At 37.1% G+C, this 18,046-nt stretch overlaps 1 protein-coding gene across 4 annotated transcripts in view; it reads right to left on the reverse strand.

Moving 5' to 3' along the window:
• Window positions 1–237: 237 nt before the first annotated feature.
• Window positions 238–18,046, reverse strand: part of AFF4 (ALF transcription elongation factor 4) — a 56,310-nt gene continuing 38,501 nt past the window's right edge. For all 4 annotated transcript variants that reach the window (XM_070739323.1, XM_070739324.1, XM_070739326.1 and 1 more), the window contains 11 exons: window positions 15,522–16,445; window positions 10,796–10,884; window positions 8,598–8,826; window positions 7,581–7,678; window positions 5,620–5,683; window positions 5,390–5,526; window positions 3,711–3,782; window positions 3,249–3,342; window positions 2,188–2,231; window positions 1,262–1,482; window positions 238–1,002 (listed from right to left, as the gene is read on the reverse strand). In XM_070739323.1, coding sequence (XP_070595424.1) covers window positions 884–1,002; window positions 1,262–1,482; window positions 2,188–2,231; window positions 3,249–3,342; window positions 3,711–3,782; window positions 5,390–5,526; window positions 5,620–5,683; window positions 7,581–7,678; window positions 8,598–8,826; window positions 10,796–10,884; window positions 15,522–16,445 — 2,091 coding nt within the window. In that variant the 3' untranslated portion in view covers window positions 238–883. The remainder of the gene's footprint in view (window positions 1,003–1,261; window positions 1,483–2,187; window positions 2,232–3,248; window positions 3,343–3,710; window positions 3,783–5,389; window positions 5,527–5,619; window positions 5,684–7,580; window positions 7,679–8,597; window positions 8,827–10,795; window positions 10,885–15,521; window positions 16,446–18,046) is intronic.

Below are 18,046 nucleotides of genomic sequence, written 5' to 3' on the forward strand. Positions count from 1 at the left end.
GGAATTACTACTGTTAGAAGCTTTGGTGTCTAACAATTACAAGTTAGGAAATAAAAGAGGCTGCACCAACATAGGAAATTGTCCATCTGAAACCATTCCTATTTTATACCAACTGAAGTCTATTGTGACTCGCATCACATTAAATATTGCATTAAATGCAATATTTTGTAATGTGCTGAGATTATTAGTGTTAAGACATGTGTTTCGAAACTGATTTGCCATACAAATACTTGAATATTTTGACTTCCAATGATTTAATTGATTGTGAAGTTATAATCTTGGAACTTAGCACATCAATAAAACTGTGGCCATCATTAAGGGTTGACTTAAATATGCAGGAAAATGTGTGTGTCTACACTTTAAAAATCTATCAACCCTGACTTTCTCTTACAAGCTCCACCATCACAAGACATTACAGAATAACAAAGCTCACAAAATACTTAAATAAAGTGTCTACATTTAATCTTCACTAAGTACTTGATTAGGTAAAATTCATAGGAAAAACAGCTAAGTTTAAAACCAGCCCCAAAACACAGCTTTTAAAAACAAATTAAAATAAATAAGTTTTAAAACAGATTTGTTAGGCATCATTATTAGAATTCCAATCCAATTGCAAATCAGTGAATTCATCTTACATTAAAACATTGCAGAGTTAAAACTATTTTTAAATATTTTGTTTTAAAATGGGGTCAGCTGAAAAAGTTCATTAACACAATGTTTGGAGGTTCTTACACACATGATGCTGGGAGACACAGGAAAGTGTTCCTTTCTCTTTGATTTCACTTTCTTTGCTTTCATTATGGCAGTCTTCCTTATTTATTTTTGTATGACACAGTGTTGAAAAAAAACCAGAGGCAGCAAGCCTCTTATTTCAATCCAGTTATCACTTGGCATCCAAACGCAACCAATGTAACCCCTGTCGGGTGTAATGTACCAGATCTGTCATAATACTTGCATTAAAGATCAGAGGACCCATAACTTTGTCCAGTTCTGCAAAAAATTCTATAGAAAAAAGAAAAGAAAAAAAATAATCAGATTGAAAAAGACTGTTTCCAAAAACAAATTGATGAAAGTCATTTGCCTTGTTAGCTTTTATAAAACTATCATCTGAAAAGAAATTGGAAAATATAGGAAAGCTTTATTGCTTTAATTGACACAGCAACAACAATGCTTTCTTCCTTCCTTCCTTCCTTTCTTTCCTTTCTTTTTTTAATGTGAAAAAAGTCAACTCCCTCAGAGTATTAATGCAATACAATCTTACCCTTTTGTTCTCTGGCAAGCTGATCTGCTTGGTCCCAAATTTCAGTGGCATACAGAAAGTTGGAAGTAACCTGGACGTAGCTGGCTGCCATCTGATGTATCCTCTGTGGAATAGTAACTGAAGAAGCACTCCCTGAAGGGTTAGTTGACCCTGACGAGTAATTTCCTGAATTCCCTGGAGACAATTTTGGTGAAACTGGAGATGGCATACTGACAGGTTTGCTAAAAATTAAAAGAGGAAAAGAGGAAACTTTCTTTACTAACACTTGTAAAACAGAAAACTTTACTAACACTTGCAAAGCTACAAAACTCCTATAAATTTACATAATTCAAAACCTGCATTCTGCTATTAACTATAGAAATACAGTTTCAATATTTGTACCCTGAATTATATAGTAGCTACACTAGAAACACAGGTAGCATCCACTATTAAACCTCCTTTAAACACCCTTTCTAATGGGGTGACTGAATGTAGAGAGTACTAAGCATTCCTTGTTTTTATATATTATTTTTTATGTTTAATTGTAATTTCTTTGATTATTTTGTGCAGACCGGGATACTTGAGAGACAGGCAGCATACAATTTCTGTCCATCTAATTTTTCAAACACACAAACACGTATGTGTGCGTTTATGTTTATTCTGAAAAATGAATTGATTGGGTCCCATGAGTACAATCTCTTCTTATACAAACAAACCAAACTGCTTATAAGTGTTCAGTGATATTGTTAGTGTTATAATGATACTACTACTGCTCTGGTAGATGATAAAATACCCTTCCCCTTTATTTGTGAAAATTAGGCAGAAGAAGTTTGAATCTATCTGGAGAAAACAGAAAAGTTGGAATTTCAGATATCCATTTCATGTTTTCACTGTTTAATTAATGCCTTCGTACAAAAGACACAATAATGCATTACATAAATGCTTACCTTCCCATACCAGGTGATGGGGCTTGAGAATTGTTATAGGAATTCTGTTTAGGAAAAAACCCACAAATTTCAAAATGAATACAAATTCAATACTATATGTTAAACAACAACAGGCTCGAGGCTCGACTACTGTAACGCTCTCTACATGGGGCTACCTTTGAAAAGTATTCGGAAACTTCAGATCGTGCAGAATGCAGCTGCGAGAGCAATTATGGGCTTCTCCAAGTATGCCCATATCACTCCAACACTCCGCAGTCTGCACTGGTTGCCGATCAGTTTCCGGTCACAATTCAAAGTGTTGGTTATGACCTATAAAGCCCTTCATGGCACCGGACCAGAATATCTTCGGGACCGCCTCCTGCCGCACGAATCCCAGCGACCGGTTAGGTCCCACAGAGTTGGCCTTCTCCGGGTCCCGTCGACTAAACAATGTCGTCTGGCGGGACCCAGGGGAAGAGCCTTCTCTGTGGGGGCCCCGACCCTCTGGAACCAGCTCCCCCCTGAGATTAGGATTGCCCCCACCCTCCCTGCCTTTCGTAAACTCCTTAAGACCCACCTCTGCCGTCAGGCATGGGGGAACTAAAACACCTCCCCCTTGCCCATGTTGTTTTGTTGATTGATTGACTGTGTGCCTGTTTTTTATATATACTGTTTTTATGAGATTACTAATTTTAAATTGTAATTAGATTGGTGGGCATTGGATTTGGTATTATGTACTGTGCTGTTTTTTATTATTGTTGTGAGCCGCCCCGAGTTTGCGGAGAGGGGCGGCATATAAATCCAATAAATCTAATCTAATCTAATCTAACAAAATGAATCAATCCATGAAGTGATTTGAAATAGCACTAGGAAGAATTTGAGTAAGAATGGAAGTCAAACTAGGCATAATTACTACTAAAATGAAGTGTAAAAATGTCTGCATAACTAAGTTAGAGACTCAATATATTTTCCAAAAGTATTATTTCTGAAGTATATATAAATGATAACATATATTTAGAAAAAGACAAACAATTTTTCCAATTACAGGTGAAAATATTTTTTTTAAAAACATAGGTTTTTACCTTCAAATGTTCAGTCAGTGTCTTGGAATATTTTAACGCACTTTCCTTCTTCAGCTTGAAAAGTCTTAAATATAAGAGTGACTGGCATCTGAGACTAATAAAAAGAAGAATGCTACAACTTTAGAAATTTGCTAATAAAAGATCCTCACTTATCTTTTAATTTATTTTAAAGTAGAAATTACACTTCTACTGAAATTCTTTTAAAAATAGCTTTTTTAAATTGAAATAATTAAATTTCAGTAAAGATTAAAAAGAAATGCAAGTATTAAAATCCAATTAAACTTTGTTGTTTTATTATTATTCATAATAATAATAAAGCAAATAATTATTTATTTTAAATAGTGTTTGTGCTGCTTCTATAGTAATATAGGCTTTATCTGACCACACACAAAATGGAACTCTGTCCAAATACATTTTGCCTCTAGCTACTCCCATCTTTCTAATTTAGTTCTAAATACATACCATAGTACTGCTAGCCTTTTGTCTGCAGCAGTTGCATCTGGTGCTGAGCAATTCTTTAGCTTCATAGTGTACCTTCAATCAAAAAAATAAGAGAAATAATACATTTAAAACTCTTTTTCACTTTTATTTTAACAATATACATTGCCCAAAGAGCTTGCATACTGAGTATTCCCCATTTCTTAAAACCATGCCAAGTATAGCAAAATACATTGTACAAAGAGTAAAGAAAGTATTTAAAATGATATTTAGCTTTGCAAACACTTGCAAAATATTTCTATATAAGATTTAATACCTTACTTTGGCCACAAACAATAAAAACCCAATAACATATCCTGTTATACATCTCCACTCATAGCTGGCAAGGCAATTGAATTAAGATATCGATTCAGTGCTTAGATACTGTGAGAATTTGGATGGGAGGAATGAAATCCAAGTTAACCTAGGAAAGTGTAGTGGGACTGGGTTTTGGTCCCCTTAGATCTGGTGCTATGTTTAACTCTCAGCGGGGCTGCTTTCCCTTGGATAGAGCTGGTGCACAATTTAGGGTAGGGGCATTCTAGACTATAGCGCAGGCTCAAGGAGCAAGCTGTGGGAGCTTTGGGGCAGATTCATCTCATGCAGCAACTGCACCTATTCCTAGACAAGAAGGCCTTGCATACAATCATTTACTTCCTAATCATTTCCCAGTTGGTTCACAACACGATTTACATGGCTTCACCTGAAGACAATCTAGAAGTTACAACTGGTCTGGAATGCAGCTACATGCAAAATTCTGGGTAGTTTGCCTGTACTTCTTCACTGCTCTCGAGTTTCATCCCAGGTGCAATTCAAAGTGTACCATATCAGAGAAGGTGGGCATATTTGTTCCAGATGCCCTAAATATTGCCATCTGCTTAGAAAGCAGGCCCCTATTCTCCTTGCTTTCCAGAAGGCCTTGGAAGAACTGATTCTTTCATGCGCTGAGTTAGAATGAGGCTGTAGCCTGGTCAATGAAAATACTACTGAATGGAGGGTTATTTGGGGGCCTTTGGGAGTTTTTGAGGTTGATTTGATTGACTCCTTAAGTTTTTATTGCTATTTCTGTGAGCCATCCAGGATTATTGTACAAAAAAACTCTGCCATACAAGTCTTATAAACAAATGGTGGCAACTGAAGAACACTTTTAGAACCAACTATTAATAGTATATCAATTAGGAGTACAATTGCCTAGCGTGTCCCTATCCTTTTTTTAAAAAAAAAATTATTATTATTATTATTATTATTATTATTATTATTATTATTAATTGGATTTTTATGCCGCCCCTCTCCGCAGACTCGGGGCGGCTAACAACAGTGATAAAGAACAGCATGTAACAATCCAATACTAAACAACTAAAAAAAACCTTATTATAAAACCAAACATACATACAAACATACCATGCATAAATTGTAAGGCCTAGGGGGAAAGAATATCTGAGTTCCCCTATGCCTGACGGCAGAGGTGGGTTTTAAGAAGCTTATGAAAGGCAAGGAGGGTGGGGGCAATTCTAATCTCTGGGGCAGTTGGTTCCAAAGGGCCGGGGCCGCCACAGAGAAGGCTCTTCCCCTGGGTCCCGCCAAACAACATTGTTTAGTTGACGGGACCTAACTGGTCACTGGGATTCATGTAATTATACTAATTGATTGTCTATATAACTTACTTGATGAGCTCCACAGTTTCAGAATACATAGGGAATGGGGACTTGGCTTCCTGAGCATTTTTCTCCAATGCATTCCCACATTCAATAAATGAAACTACAGCATCAAGGTAAAAAACAGCTTTTTCAAACCTGTCAGACTAAAAAAAAAAAAAAGTCTTACATGGAGATTTATGACAGTCAAAGTATTCACCTTAAAAGGATTCAATCAGTAGACAATACATTTTTCTTACCAATGCATCAGCATTATGTTTTAGTTTCTTTGCTTCCTGCAAGTAGTGATCTGCTGAGTAGCTTCTGCAAAATAAAATGAAATGGTAAAATTACAACATTTCTCATCTTTGTTGCTCTGCTTATTTCATTATTTGTGTCTACTGGAGGATGGAGTGCAGAGAATATTTATATAGCTAGCCATCTTGCAACAAACTCTGGGTGGCTCCCATAAAATAAAAAAATATCCATAATAAAACATAAAAGGCATATTAAAGCTATTTAAGCCATAAACATTTAAAAACAAAAAACCTGGCACTAAACGAAGGAGCAGCAGTCATCACCTCAGAGATATTGGGAAAAGCTCAAGTTTTCAACACTTTTTGGAAAGCTAGGAAGGCAGAAGCCTGCTGAACCTCAGGGTAAACAGTGTTCCACAGGACAATGGCTGCCATAGACAAGGCACACTTCCTAATTTCCATGAAGTGGCAAAGTTTAACAGAAGGGACTAGGAATGGGCTAAATATCACATTTAACTGAGATAGAATTTTAAAAAGGGAATGAAATGGAGAAGCTTGCCTAAATTGTCACTAATTTGGCATGCGGAAGAACTTCCCTTGGGTGGCACAATTATATACTGATCCAGGAGCAATAAACATTTTTAATACTATTTAGGATACTGTGACAGAAACTAGTGATGAAATAGTCATCTTTCTGCCTTCATAACAAACAAACAATCACAAACCCTCTTATCTTCTCCAAGACTTAACTCCAATCTAGTAATATTCACTGTTCTTCAATCTGCACTGATATAATGCAGAGCTTTCAGAAAAGGGGTCCCCAACCGATCTGAGGCATGCCAGAAACCAGCCCCATCTGCAGGATGCAGACAGCACATGAAACCATGCGCCCTTTGATCTACAGAAAACCTTCCTCCACGGAAGCAGTCCCTGATGCCCAAAATGCTGGGGGCTGCTGTTTTAGAATAGTGATGTAAATGGAAGATGTTCCTCTATTGTTGCTTAGCATTAGATCCTGGGTACAGCAGATGTACATCTGTACATCTCTATGAATAACAGGTATACTAGATTGAGCTTTGACTCAACTGTGTGCAATGTCATTAATGTGTTCAGGCTGAATATATAGTAATAAATTTGGGTCAAATTTGGCAAGTTTGTCAGAAAAAGCATCTTTGGGATCTTAGGATATATCTATGGAGATTCTCAAGTCATCCAGGTCATGGTTATCCCAAAGGTGCTTTTTCAAGAGGCAACTGGACTTTCTTCAGCTGAGCTAAAGAAGCTCCTTCAAAGAAAAACCAGAAAGTCCAATTGCCACTTGAAAAAGCACCTTTGGGACAACCATGATCTGGATGACTGAGAATCTCCACAGATGTATTATAGGCTAGAAAGTCAGCTCAAAATACCATTCAGCTTCTGGGAACAACTTTATTCATCAGCAATTTTTAAAAGATAACAAAGCAACAATATTTTATTATATTGGTACCCCAAAAATGAAGCACTATAAAACTGGAATGACCCTCTGGATTTTTTGTAGTACAAACAAGGCATGGAACAAATTAATGGAACAAATCTGACAACAGGACTTTAAACAAGTATAAAACAATAACAGAGCATTTTAACCTCTCAGAACCTTCTACTACAGATGAACGCTCTTGAATGCTTATGAAATGTGTTCATCTTAAAAAGTGCTCACAGATCATTTCAATTTTTGGCTACCATACATCCTCCTATAACTTTGATCAAACTATAGTATAGTTTATGAAAAAAAAATTCATTTCATTTCATTTTATTGGATTTGTATGCCGCCCCTCTCCACAGACTCGGGGCGGCTAACAACAGTAATAAAAACAATGTGCGACAATCCAATACTGAAAAAATATGAACTATACCCAAGTTTCTGTAATTTTAGGCATGCATTTTAGCAACAAGACCATGCATTTGTTTTTCATCTTTGTTCTCACCTGTCATCAAATACTAGTTTTGCTCTTCGGGACTTTGAACTATCAGAACTTGTGGTGGAGGCAGAAGGACAATTAGAAGAATTATTTAAAACCTTTTCCTTGGAAAGAAGAAAATAGAGTTAATTAAAACACTGTTTAGAAGGAGAGGCATTGCAATAACCAAGTTCAGGCTATTAAATGTAGCACAAAATTTATGTTTGCTACAAATCTAACTTGACAAAGGTGTTAATCGTAATAATTCAAAACAGAAAGCAGATGACATTTTAATAATTGTAATATTATAATTTGCATGAAGATTGTTAATACAATAATTATTTGGCATCATTTAATCCTGGAATTATAAAGCTTTGCTGTCTCTGTAATGATATACTAATTTACATTGAGCAAGGCTATGCAGCAAATATTTGACAAAAATATTAACTGTTTTTCCCCCAACAGAACTTTTCATCTAAAAAATGGCCGTAGCATTTGGAAAATGGACAAAAACATATTCTGCATGTTTGAATTTATTTCATGGCAAGTTTGGTGGGGATGGGTGGGTGGAGAGAATGGGAATTGGATGGTTATCAACATGTTTGTCCACATCTGTATATCCTTGGATTAAATATTTAACTATTTCCCTACAGTGAAAATATAAGGTTATTTAGGAATGTCAACATTAATTGGGCACATGTCAATTAGCCCAGCTCTCAATATTATTTACACAAACCTGATTTGTTCCCCAACACTTTAAACTCAGCTCAAACATCTTCAGGAAAGAAAGAGGTCTTTGGACATTTATACCCACTTAGGGACTCAAACGATGCAGTATTCCAAATCACATGGACATACAGAGAGGCATGATTTGTGAGGCAACTATGTAAGGCCTTCTGGTATTAGGAAAAGGGCTAGTGGCAGGCCTGAGTTTTAGTGCAGTTTTTAAAACAAAGTTTATATATGCTGAATTTCACATAAGATTTAAAGATCCCCAAAACAAGCTATACTGTAATCACTAATTGAAGGTGGGGGGGTTTTTACCTTTGTTTCTTTAGTGTTATTTGAAGCCTTTCCTTCTGTCTTCTTTTGCTTAGATGAGCTACTTTTAGTGCTGCTATTATCCTTATTACTGCCTGATTTCAAGGAAGAAGACTGACTGATAGTTCTTTTCCGAGATCCATGCTCTTGCTTTGGATCTTTTGCAACAACTGAGGTTGTGGCTGGAGATGGAAGAAGATCCTTCTCTTTAACAGTGCTTTGTTTTGAAGACCTGTCCACCCCAAATAAAATGGGAAACAGAATGAAAGATGATGTACTTAATTACATGAAGAAAGTATTTTTTGCTTTTGCACAATCAACTTCCAAGCAATAAACTTATTTTTTATCAAACTATTATATTTGAGAAAGATAATGAAAGAGTTAGAAGAGCCAAGGTAGCACAGTGGTTAGAGTATAGTACTGCAATCTACCTCTGTTGACTGCTGACTGCCTGCAATTTGGCAGTTCAAGTCTCACCAGTTCAAGGTTGACTCAGCCTTCCATCCTTCTGAGGTGTGTAAAATGAGGAACCAGATTGTTGGGGGCAATATGCTGACTCTGTAAATCACTTAGATAGTGCTGTAAAAGCACTATGAAGCATTATATAAGTCTAAGTGCTATTGCTATTGCTACCTCAGATTGAGCAAAAGAATAGCTAAAATATCCCAAGGTCATATACATTTGCAAAAGGCAAGTTTACTTGAAACAGTTTACACCTTGCAATGATACCTTTAACAGCATAAAATAACAAAAATGCTTATCCAGGTCCTTAGGAAGAATTCAACAAGTGGATAAAAATGCCAAATCCAGTCTAAACATCTGTCTGATTGTGCAACTAACCACAATATTATTATTGTTATTATTTATTGGATTTGTATGTCGCCCCTCTCCGGAGACTCGGGGCAGCTAACAGCAATAATAAGACAGCGTACAATAATAATCCAATAATAAAAACGATTAAAAACCCATTAATATAAAAAACAAACATACGTACAGACATACCATGCATAAAATTGTAAAGGCCTAGGGGGAAAGAGTATCTCAATTCCCCCATGCCTGGCGGCAGAGGTGGGTTTTAAGTAGCTTACGAATATGCCAAAATCACAAAAAGATTCCATAGTCCCTAATCCTTGTCCTAATCCATTCTTTTCCAAATATAAATCAATATAAATCAGTCTGCAATACATCTTTTCATCTAACCCAAACTGTCACAATCAAAATGGAAGCAAATATTTTGAATAAAACAAAGGAATGCAAATGTGAAATAGTAAGGAAACAGAAAAACAGCGGAGGCTTAGAAAGCATCAAAAAAAACCTTTGATCCTATAAATCAAATTAAGTAATCATCAATATATAAATGCGGCACTGATGTTTTTACATAAATTGATTGTGTTTTTATGTGTTATATTGTAAACTGCCCAAGAGCTTTTGTTAAGATATTCATGAACTGGGAGAGCCATGTTAACAAGATTAGCCAATGAACAGGCATAGCAACTAAGTCAGCCAATGAGAACTAACCACATCTGAGTCTGTGCAGAGATTCGAAACTGAAAGCTTTAGTTTAAGGTTGGGCGTAACTTACTTCACTCTGCTCTCTCTCTTACTTCACTCTGCTGGGCGTGACTTAGTTCACTCTGCTGCTGAAATGAAACTAACTGTTCTCTGCTACTTGTAAGTGCTTGAAGAAGAATCTATATTGGTATTGTAAAATTTACTTCATCTATATTCTTGTATATAAAGACATTAACGAATCCAACTGAATCAGTCAACTGTGTGTGCTTCTGGAAACTGATTTTTCTGCAACAAATTTTAATAGCTTTGACTAATGGGAAATTCAAAAATAAGAATAAACAAATTAAAAAAAAAATAAAGGGTATGAAAAGTTCTAGAGGCATCCTAGCATCTGGAAGCACTTTGTCTCCAAATAAAGTATTCTTTACTCTAGAAAGATGTACATGACCAATATTTGGAATAGTATCTCTTAAAAATAACCTTCCAAAGATTTAAAAACTGCAATGGAAATATTAAATATTTAAGAAATTAAACCTGGCATCGGTGCTTGTTCAAATACTCCTATACAACTGAATTTTTAAAAAGAAATTATTTGCCAGATTCCTAGATGAAATGAAAACTAGAAACTGAATACATAAGAATGTGCTTATACCATGCACTTGTGTACTATAGCTTGGAAAATTACTCACTCTCTATTACTAGAAGTCTTGTGTGCTGAAGAAGGTTTTTCTTCCACTTTAGTTTTCTTGCTTTCAGTGCCTCTACTGTCTTCTGCATTCTGTGATAGATAGAACATTTGAGAGATAGTAACCAAGACAAAGTTTAATCATTTCAAGTTTTTATAAATCATCACAATTCTCAAAAAAGCCAATGACATTAGGATGGTATGGGTGCGGAATGGGGCAACTTACCACAAGTAACTTGTCACAGCCAATGCACCACTGCCAACTCACCATGGCCAACTTGCTGCAGGACAACTCAACAATTCTATTTAATTATTTAAAATAATCAAACATTTGTCATTCCTATTTCATATTGTCCCTGTTTTTGGTCTTACATTTTTATGGTTCTATTTCACAATTTCTTAATATTAGTGTAACTCTTGTCCTGCAGCAAGTTGGCCTTGATGAGTTGTCCCGCAGTGATTTGGTTGCAGTGAGATGGTCATGGCAAGTTAGCTGCAGCGAGTTGCCCATGGCATGTTGGCTGTGGCAAGTTCTCCTAGACCGTATTTAGTGATAGCGATCTTGGCAAGAACAGCTGTTCTCAATAGTTGTGTAGCTGGGCCAGACCAAGGAAACAAAAATAACTCATATTTCAAAAAGATAATTCTAATGCTCCCGTAGGGTAAATATAAATTCTTACAAATTGTATTAAGATATTTCCCAGCCTTATTTTCAGTTATATTACGTCAAACTATCTCTGAAAACTGAGTGTTTCCCTCCATATTTCTCCCCATTTGGGCCAAGCTTCCTTTTATGAAGCTATCAACCAACTTAGTTGTTGCTATTTTTTCCATTTTTTTCCAGCCTATACTCAAAATACCTTACAACTGTTACAAATAATATTCCTGACATGTCCTCAGTAGATAGCTTACACTGATGATACACTGATGACCTATGATGCCATAGTACAAGAAATACTGCTTAATTTGATGAATGTAAATAAACGTGACACCTCACTTTTTATTGACCAAAGATTGTCTAAATGGCTACAATTCTTGCTATGCTGACAATAGCATTTTCTAAAAATGGGAATGTCTAGTCTTATTTACTATACTATTTCCAAAAAGTATGTAAGAATATTTTTATTATTAAGCTATTACATTAGTAAGGCTGTGCAGTGCTTTGGCTTCAAAAGGGAAAAAGTGCAGTAAGAGATGCTTAAGTGGCATTTGTGAGGAACCCATTAAAGCAACTGTATCTTTTTCCTGGCCTTTGCAGCCATTATATTGGCCCAATATAGGAAAAGACTTTTTTCAATCAAAGCCAAAACAGTACTGTGACTATTAATAATGTATTAAATCAGATCTAAAACACTGAGTATATCTTCTCATTAAAATGAAATAAAAATTATATAGTACTATAACTCTGCAAATATATTATTATATTATAAAACAAAATAAGTTTGAAAAATGATGTCAAGCTGCATAGTGGACAGGGAAAAAAGAATGACTTACCATATTTTTGGAGTATAATATGCACCTTTTTACCCCCAAATAGAGGATGAAAACATGGATGCATCTTATACACTGAATGTAACTCCACCCAGCCACTCCCACCCCTTGGTCTCTGCCTCCCAGCAATATACCTCCTTGGAGCAAGCAGCCCAGAGCTTGATCAGTACAAGCCACCTGACCCTCGGCTGATTGATTGAAGCTGCAGGCAAGCCCACATGCTAAACTGAAAGTGAAACTAAAGCTGCAAGGAGGCAAATTGCTGGCAGCAAGAGGCAAGGCAGAATGTTATTTTCTTGTGCTAATCAGACTGTCCTGAAACTGGCTGTTTGTTGTTTACTGCAAGGAGGTAAGTCAATAACTATAAATGCCTATAGAATGTTCAAATTATTAGATATATTTTTTAAAGATTGTTTTATTATTTTTTAGACAACTTAACAAAATGAAGAAGCTTTTTAAAATAAATGCTTGATCTGAAGAGGCCTGGGGCTATTGTATCTTATTTTAAATAGTAGAGAATAGCTATACTTCCAGAAAGCCACATCAATTTTAACAGGATCTGTTAAAGTATAATTGAAATGTAGAAGTGGTCCTGTTTAATATTAAGATAAGGCAACTGAGTTAAACCCTGACTTAGTCATGTTTGGAGTAGATTTATTTAAATAATTAGGAGGAATTAGTGTGACTACATTTAAGAAACTTGCTGGCATTAATAGACTGCCATAATGTACATTTCTCCAATTCTTTGCTATTTCTATGGGTCAGACACAAATGCACAGAAATGCATAGCAAACAGTGTACATCATCTGTGCTGCTTGCTGGGAGGCAAATTGCTGGGAGACAGAGGCAGATTTGTTTTGTCCTTGTTTTCCTTCCACAAAACTAAGGTGCTTCTTATACACCAAAAAAATACGGTACCTATGTACCCTAAAGCACCTAGTTATTTATGTACTACTGCTAAGCATTTAAAAAATATATTTGCAATGTTCTTGGAAGTTTAATAAACTTAATGCAATTATGTTTTAAAAAGTCAAACAAAATTGCCCACCTTTATTAATGTGGCTACAGACCCTATGAACGTAAAGGACTATACTATAATCCAATGATTGCTATCCTTTTTTGGTTCGTGTGCCAAAAGAGGGTGTGTGGGTGTGCTAGCATGTGTGCATGTGCCCACACCCCTTTCCTCCCTGCCACAACATGTGCATAACCCCTGCACTACCGCCTGCACATGCAGACAGGCTTTTCTGAAGCCTGGTAGACAAAAATATGGCCAAACAGTCAAACCGGAAGTTCGGGAAAACACACTTCCAATTTGCCATTGTGCTGTTTCTTTGCACTCCAGACGGTTCAGGGAAGCTTCCTGAAGCCCCGGAGTGCAAAAACCAGCACAATGGGGAAACAATGGCTGAAATATGGCAAAATCTCTCATGCCCTCCGATGTGGCACACATGCCACAGGTTCATCATTACAGTCATAATCTATTCTTTCATCCTGCTTATACATGCATACCGTATTTTTCAGAGTATAAGACGCACCTTAGTTTTGGGGGAGAAAAACAAGGGGGAGGGAAATCTGTCTCTGCCTTGCAGCAATTTGCCTCCCGGAAAACAACAACAGTACAGATGATGTACACTGTTTGCTGTGTATTTCTGTGCATGTGTGTCTGACCCATAGAAAAAGCAAAGAATTGGAGAAATGTACCTTATGGCAGTATATTAATGTCAGCAAGTTTTCTTAAATGTAGTCACATTAACTCCTCCCAATTATTTAAATAGATCTACTACAAACATGACTAAGTCAGGGTTTAACTCAGCTGCCTTATCTTAATACTAAAACAGGACACTATTACATTTCAGACTATACTTGTACAGATTCTGATAAAATTTTTGTGGCTTTCTGAAAACATAGTTATTCTCTGCTATTTAAAAGGAGATACAATAGCACTGGGCCTCTTCAGAACAAGCATTTATTTTAAAAAGCTTCTTCATTTTGTTAAGTTGTCTAGAACAATAATAAAGCAGTCTTTAACAAACAAGTCTAATAATTTGAACATTCTACAGACATTTATAGTTATTGACTTACCTCCTTGCATCCAGTTTCAGCATGCTGGCTCTACCTCCAAGCAATTTGCCTCCTTACAGTACTAGTTTCACTTTCAGTTCTACCACATGGCTGCAGCTTCAATCAGCTGAGGGTCGGAAAGCTGATAATCACTTTCTTGGTTTAACAGGTTCTGTTCTGTTTGCTGCAAGAAGGTAAATTGTGGGAGGCAGAGGCCAAAGGGAGGGGGTGGGACTATATTTGGCATATAAGATGCACCCAAGAGTTCACCCTCTTTTGGGGGGTAAAAAGGTGTGTCTTGTACTCCGAAAAATACGGTATGTATTTGTGTTTGTGCATGTGTGTACACTTACACATATACATATACATATACATATACATATATATATATATACACATACTTGTTTTCATAGATTTTCATGGGTACAGGTATGAAGGTCTTGGCATACTCGGGTTTCTTCCTGTGTAAATTTCACAGATTTCTGGTGATGTTTCGACGAGTTCCCACTCGTCATCTTCAGGCTGGTGCTTTTGTCCTTGTGCTAGGGCGAATACAGCGAGACCTGAGCTGCCTTCCCTCTATAAATACTGGTGGGTGGGTGTGGAGTGCTGGCTACAGCATACATCAATTACATCAATGACCCCAGGTGTTACCCCACTGACTGCAGCTGCTGTCAATCCAGCCTGCAGCTGCTAAGCCAGCACTCCACACCCACCCACCAGTATTTATAGAGGGAAGGCAGCTCAGCTCTCGCTGTGTTTGCCCTAGCACAAAAACAAAAGCACCAGCCTGAAGATGAAGATTGGGACCTTGTTGAAACGTCACCAGAAATCTCTGAAACTTTCACGGGAAGAAACCTGAATATGCCAAGATCTTCATAGATACATACGCATATACATATATATAAACAAGGCTTTGCACCAAGCTTGCAATCAATACTGTAAAGAACAGTACTTATTTGTGAACACTTAAGATTTATTTATTTGATTTGTAATCATTTTTAGGGACTCCAGGCACAAGAGTCTCTCCTCATTTTTTCCTCCACAACCTTGTGAGTTATGTTAGGCGGAGATCACACAAAATAACCTCTGGATGAAGGCCACCAATTTTAAAAACTACTTTATTAAATGTTCAGTTCTGGTCACACGTTTAGAGCTTCACGCTGGAAACTGACCTGACATAATTTATGCTTTTTTCTGCCCTTGTTGGAACTTTTCTCCGAAGTTGTTTTCTGGGTTTCTCTTGGATGTTTCTCACACACATTTTTTCTTTCTGATTTTGATAGGTCTGTCTCTTTGTAAGGCTTCCCTGGTATTCTGGTTAGGAGGCTCAAGTCAATCTTCACAATAAGGGGATATCTTTCATCAGGATCACTGAGCGGTGAAAGAAGTTCTTTCTCTTCCATAGGAGAGAACATTCGTTGCCGTAAAAAACTGTCATCCTCCTCTATGGAGGGTTTAACAGGAGTCCTATTGCTGTCCGAATATTTGGGGGTTTGCGATGAAGGAGGAAGGCTCTCATTCTCGTCAGAATCAGAGGAGGAGGTATCTGTTTCAATGAATTCCTTAGATTTCTGGGCGGGTTTGTTTGCCACCTTGCATTTCTTCTTCTCTGTGATAGGCCGAGGGGACGGTTTAGGCTCCTTTTTTATATTAGGTTTTCTGGAGCCTTTTGTGGCTGCTTTGTGTCTGTTGGAGGGTATGCTTGTTGGCATGTCCAGGGGGGTTTCACTTTCTATCTTCAAGCCTCCTCTGGGCTCTTCTACTGATGGTTTCTCTGCTTTTTTGGGCTGTTTTTTGCCTACAGTTCTCCTTTGGATCGCACTATCGCTTTGAGCAGGTGACTTCTGTCGGCCACGATTGCTCTCCGATCCTTTCTGGCTACCTTTTGAATCTCTCCCAGGTGTGGAAGATATGGAATCCTTTGATCCACTTTGATCTGCATATCCTCCCCCTGCGCTCTGATCTCTCCCCTCCTTTTTGTAACCTTGGGTTGATGGGATGTTACTGTCAACGGAAGAAGCTGGCGATACTTTGTGTGGGTTCACCTTGTTTAGCCAGTTGTCAAGCTGCCACTTATTTGTTGGAGGCGGCTCAGGCTAAAGAAAGAAAAGAGGAAAACCCAAATGACAAAATTCTGCATGTATACAGCCTGTAAAAACAGGGATTATTTTGCTCACTTCTCTCCTATGGCCCAAAAGCTGTGATCGCATCCACATTTGAAAAGAGGACCATCTAGAAATAAGAGGAGGGCTACCAGGGCTTGCTAGATTTTTCAACCAAGAGAACTGCATCAGAATTCAGCTCACAATTCAGACCATCAACCTAGAAGGAAGACACTTCTCTTTTCAAACAAGTAGATTCAGTGTTACCCAAAATGGCTGATACAATAATAAAAGACACAAATTAGCAGAACAATTCTCTTTGCTAAGAGAGCTATTCCTAGGGGCTGAGCTAGCATGGTACAGAAGCTTCATTGTGCAATTCAGATATCTGGTTTCTTGACAGTGCCAACCATGACTACAGGTAGTCCTCGACTTACGACCACAATTGAGCCCAACGTTTATGTTGCTAAGCGAGGCATATATTGAGATTTGCCCCATTTTACAACCTTTCTTGCCAGCTGTTAAATACTGCAGTTGTTAAGACAGAAATGCAGTTGTTAAATAAATTTCGCTTCCTCACTGACTGCTTGTGAAAAGGTCACAAGAGGGGCTCACACGACCCCAGAACACTGCAACCATCGAAAATATGCCAGTCAGTTGCCAAACACCTGAATTTTGATCACCTGACCATGGGGATGTTGCAATGGTTGTTAAGTATGAAAAGCAGTCATAAGTCACTTTTTTCAATGCCATTGTAACTTTAAACGGTCATTAAATGAACTGTTATAAGTTGAGGACTACCTGTATTCGTTGTTTACTGTTTTAACATTTGCTTTGTTATTGATAATACATTTTTTAAAAATATAACATTTTCAGCAGCTTGGCAATGCCATATAACAGTTAGTACATTTGAAACAAATAAGCAAGCCAGGAGGTAATCATTCTGAAGAACAGAAAAACATTTTCTTGTCCTTGATTTTGAAATATCCCTGTACCAGGATGACATTTTAAAATCATTTTTAAATCATTTTTAAATCATCAAGATGTATGTACATGCATTTTAACACACTTTCCCTCCAGAGGATAGACTGTTGTTTGATCAAATCAATGCCATCCATATCCTACCACCTTATTTCCTTCTTTATAATGTGACATTTTGTACAGATGGGTATATGACTTATGACCACAGTTGGAGCCAGAATTTCCAATGCTAAACAACATAGTTGTTAAGTGAGTGGTGCCTGATTTTATGACGTTTACTGTCACATTTTTTAAACAAATCACTGCAATTGGGAAGTGAATCACATGATTGTTAAACAAACTAGCTTCTCTCCTTGATTTTCCTTGTCAGAAGGCAAGTGGGAAAGTTGCAAATAGTGATCACATGACCCCAGGATGCTGCAACTGTCATAAATACATGCCAGTTGCCAAGCGTCCAAATTTTGAACACAAAATGTGGAAATGCAACGGTCGTAAATGCAGTCATAAGTCACATTTTTCAGAGCTGTTATAACTTTGAACAAATTATTGAAGTGAAGGACTACCTGTATCTTAAGTATAGTTTTAATCAATTCACTCAAGAATTCCTGCCTTTG

This window comes from Erythrolamprus reginae, chromosome 2 (assembly GCF_031021105.1).
Source record: "Erythrolamprus reginae isolate rEryReg1 chromosome 2, rEryReg1.hap1, whole genome shotgun sequence".
Classification (NCBI taxonomy): Eukaryota; Metazoa; Chordata; class Lepidosauria; order Squamata; family Dipsadidae; genus Erythrolamprus; species Erythrolamprus reginae.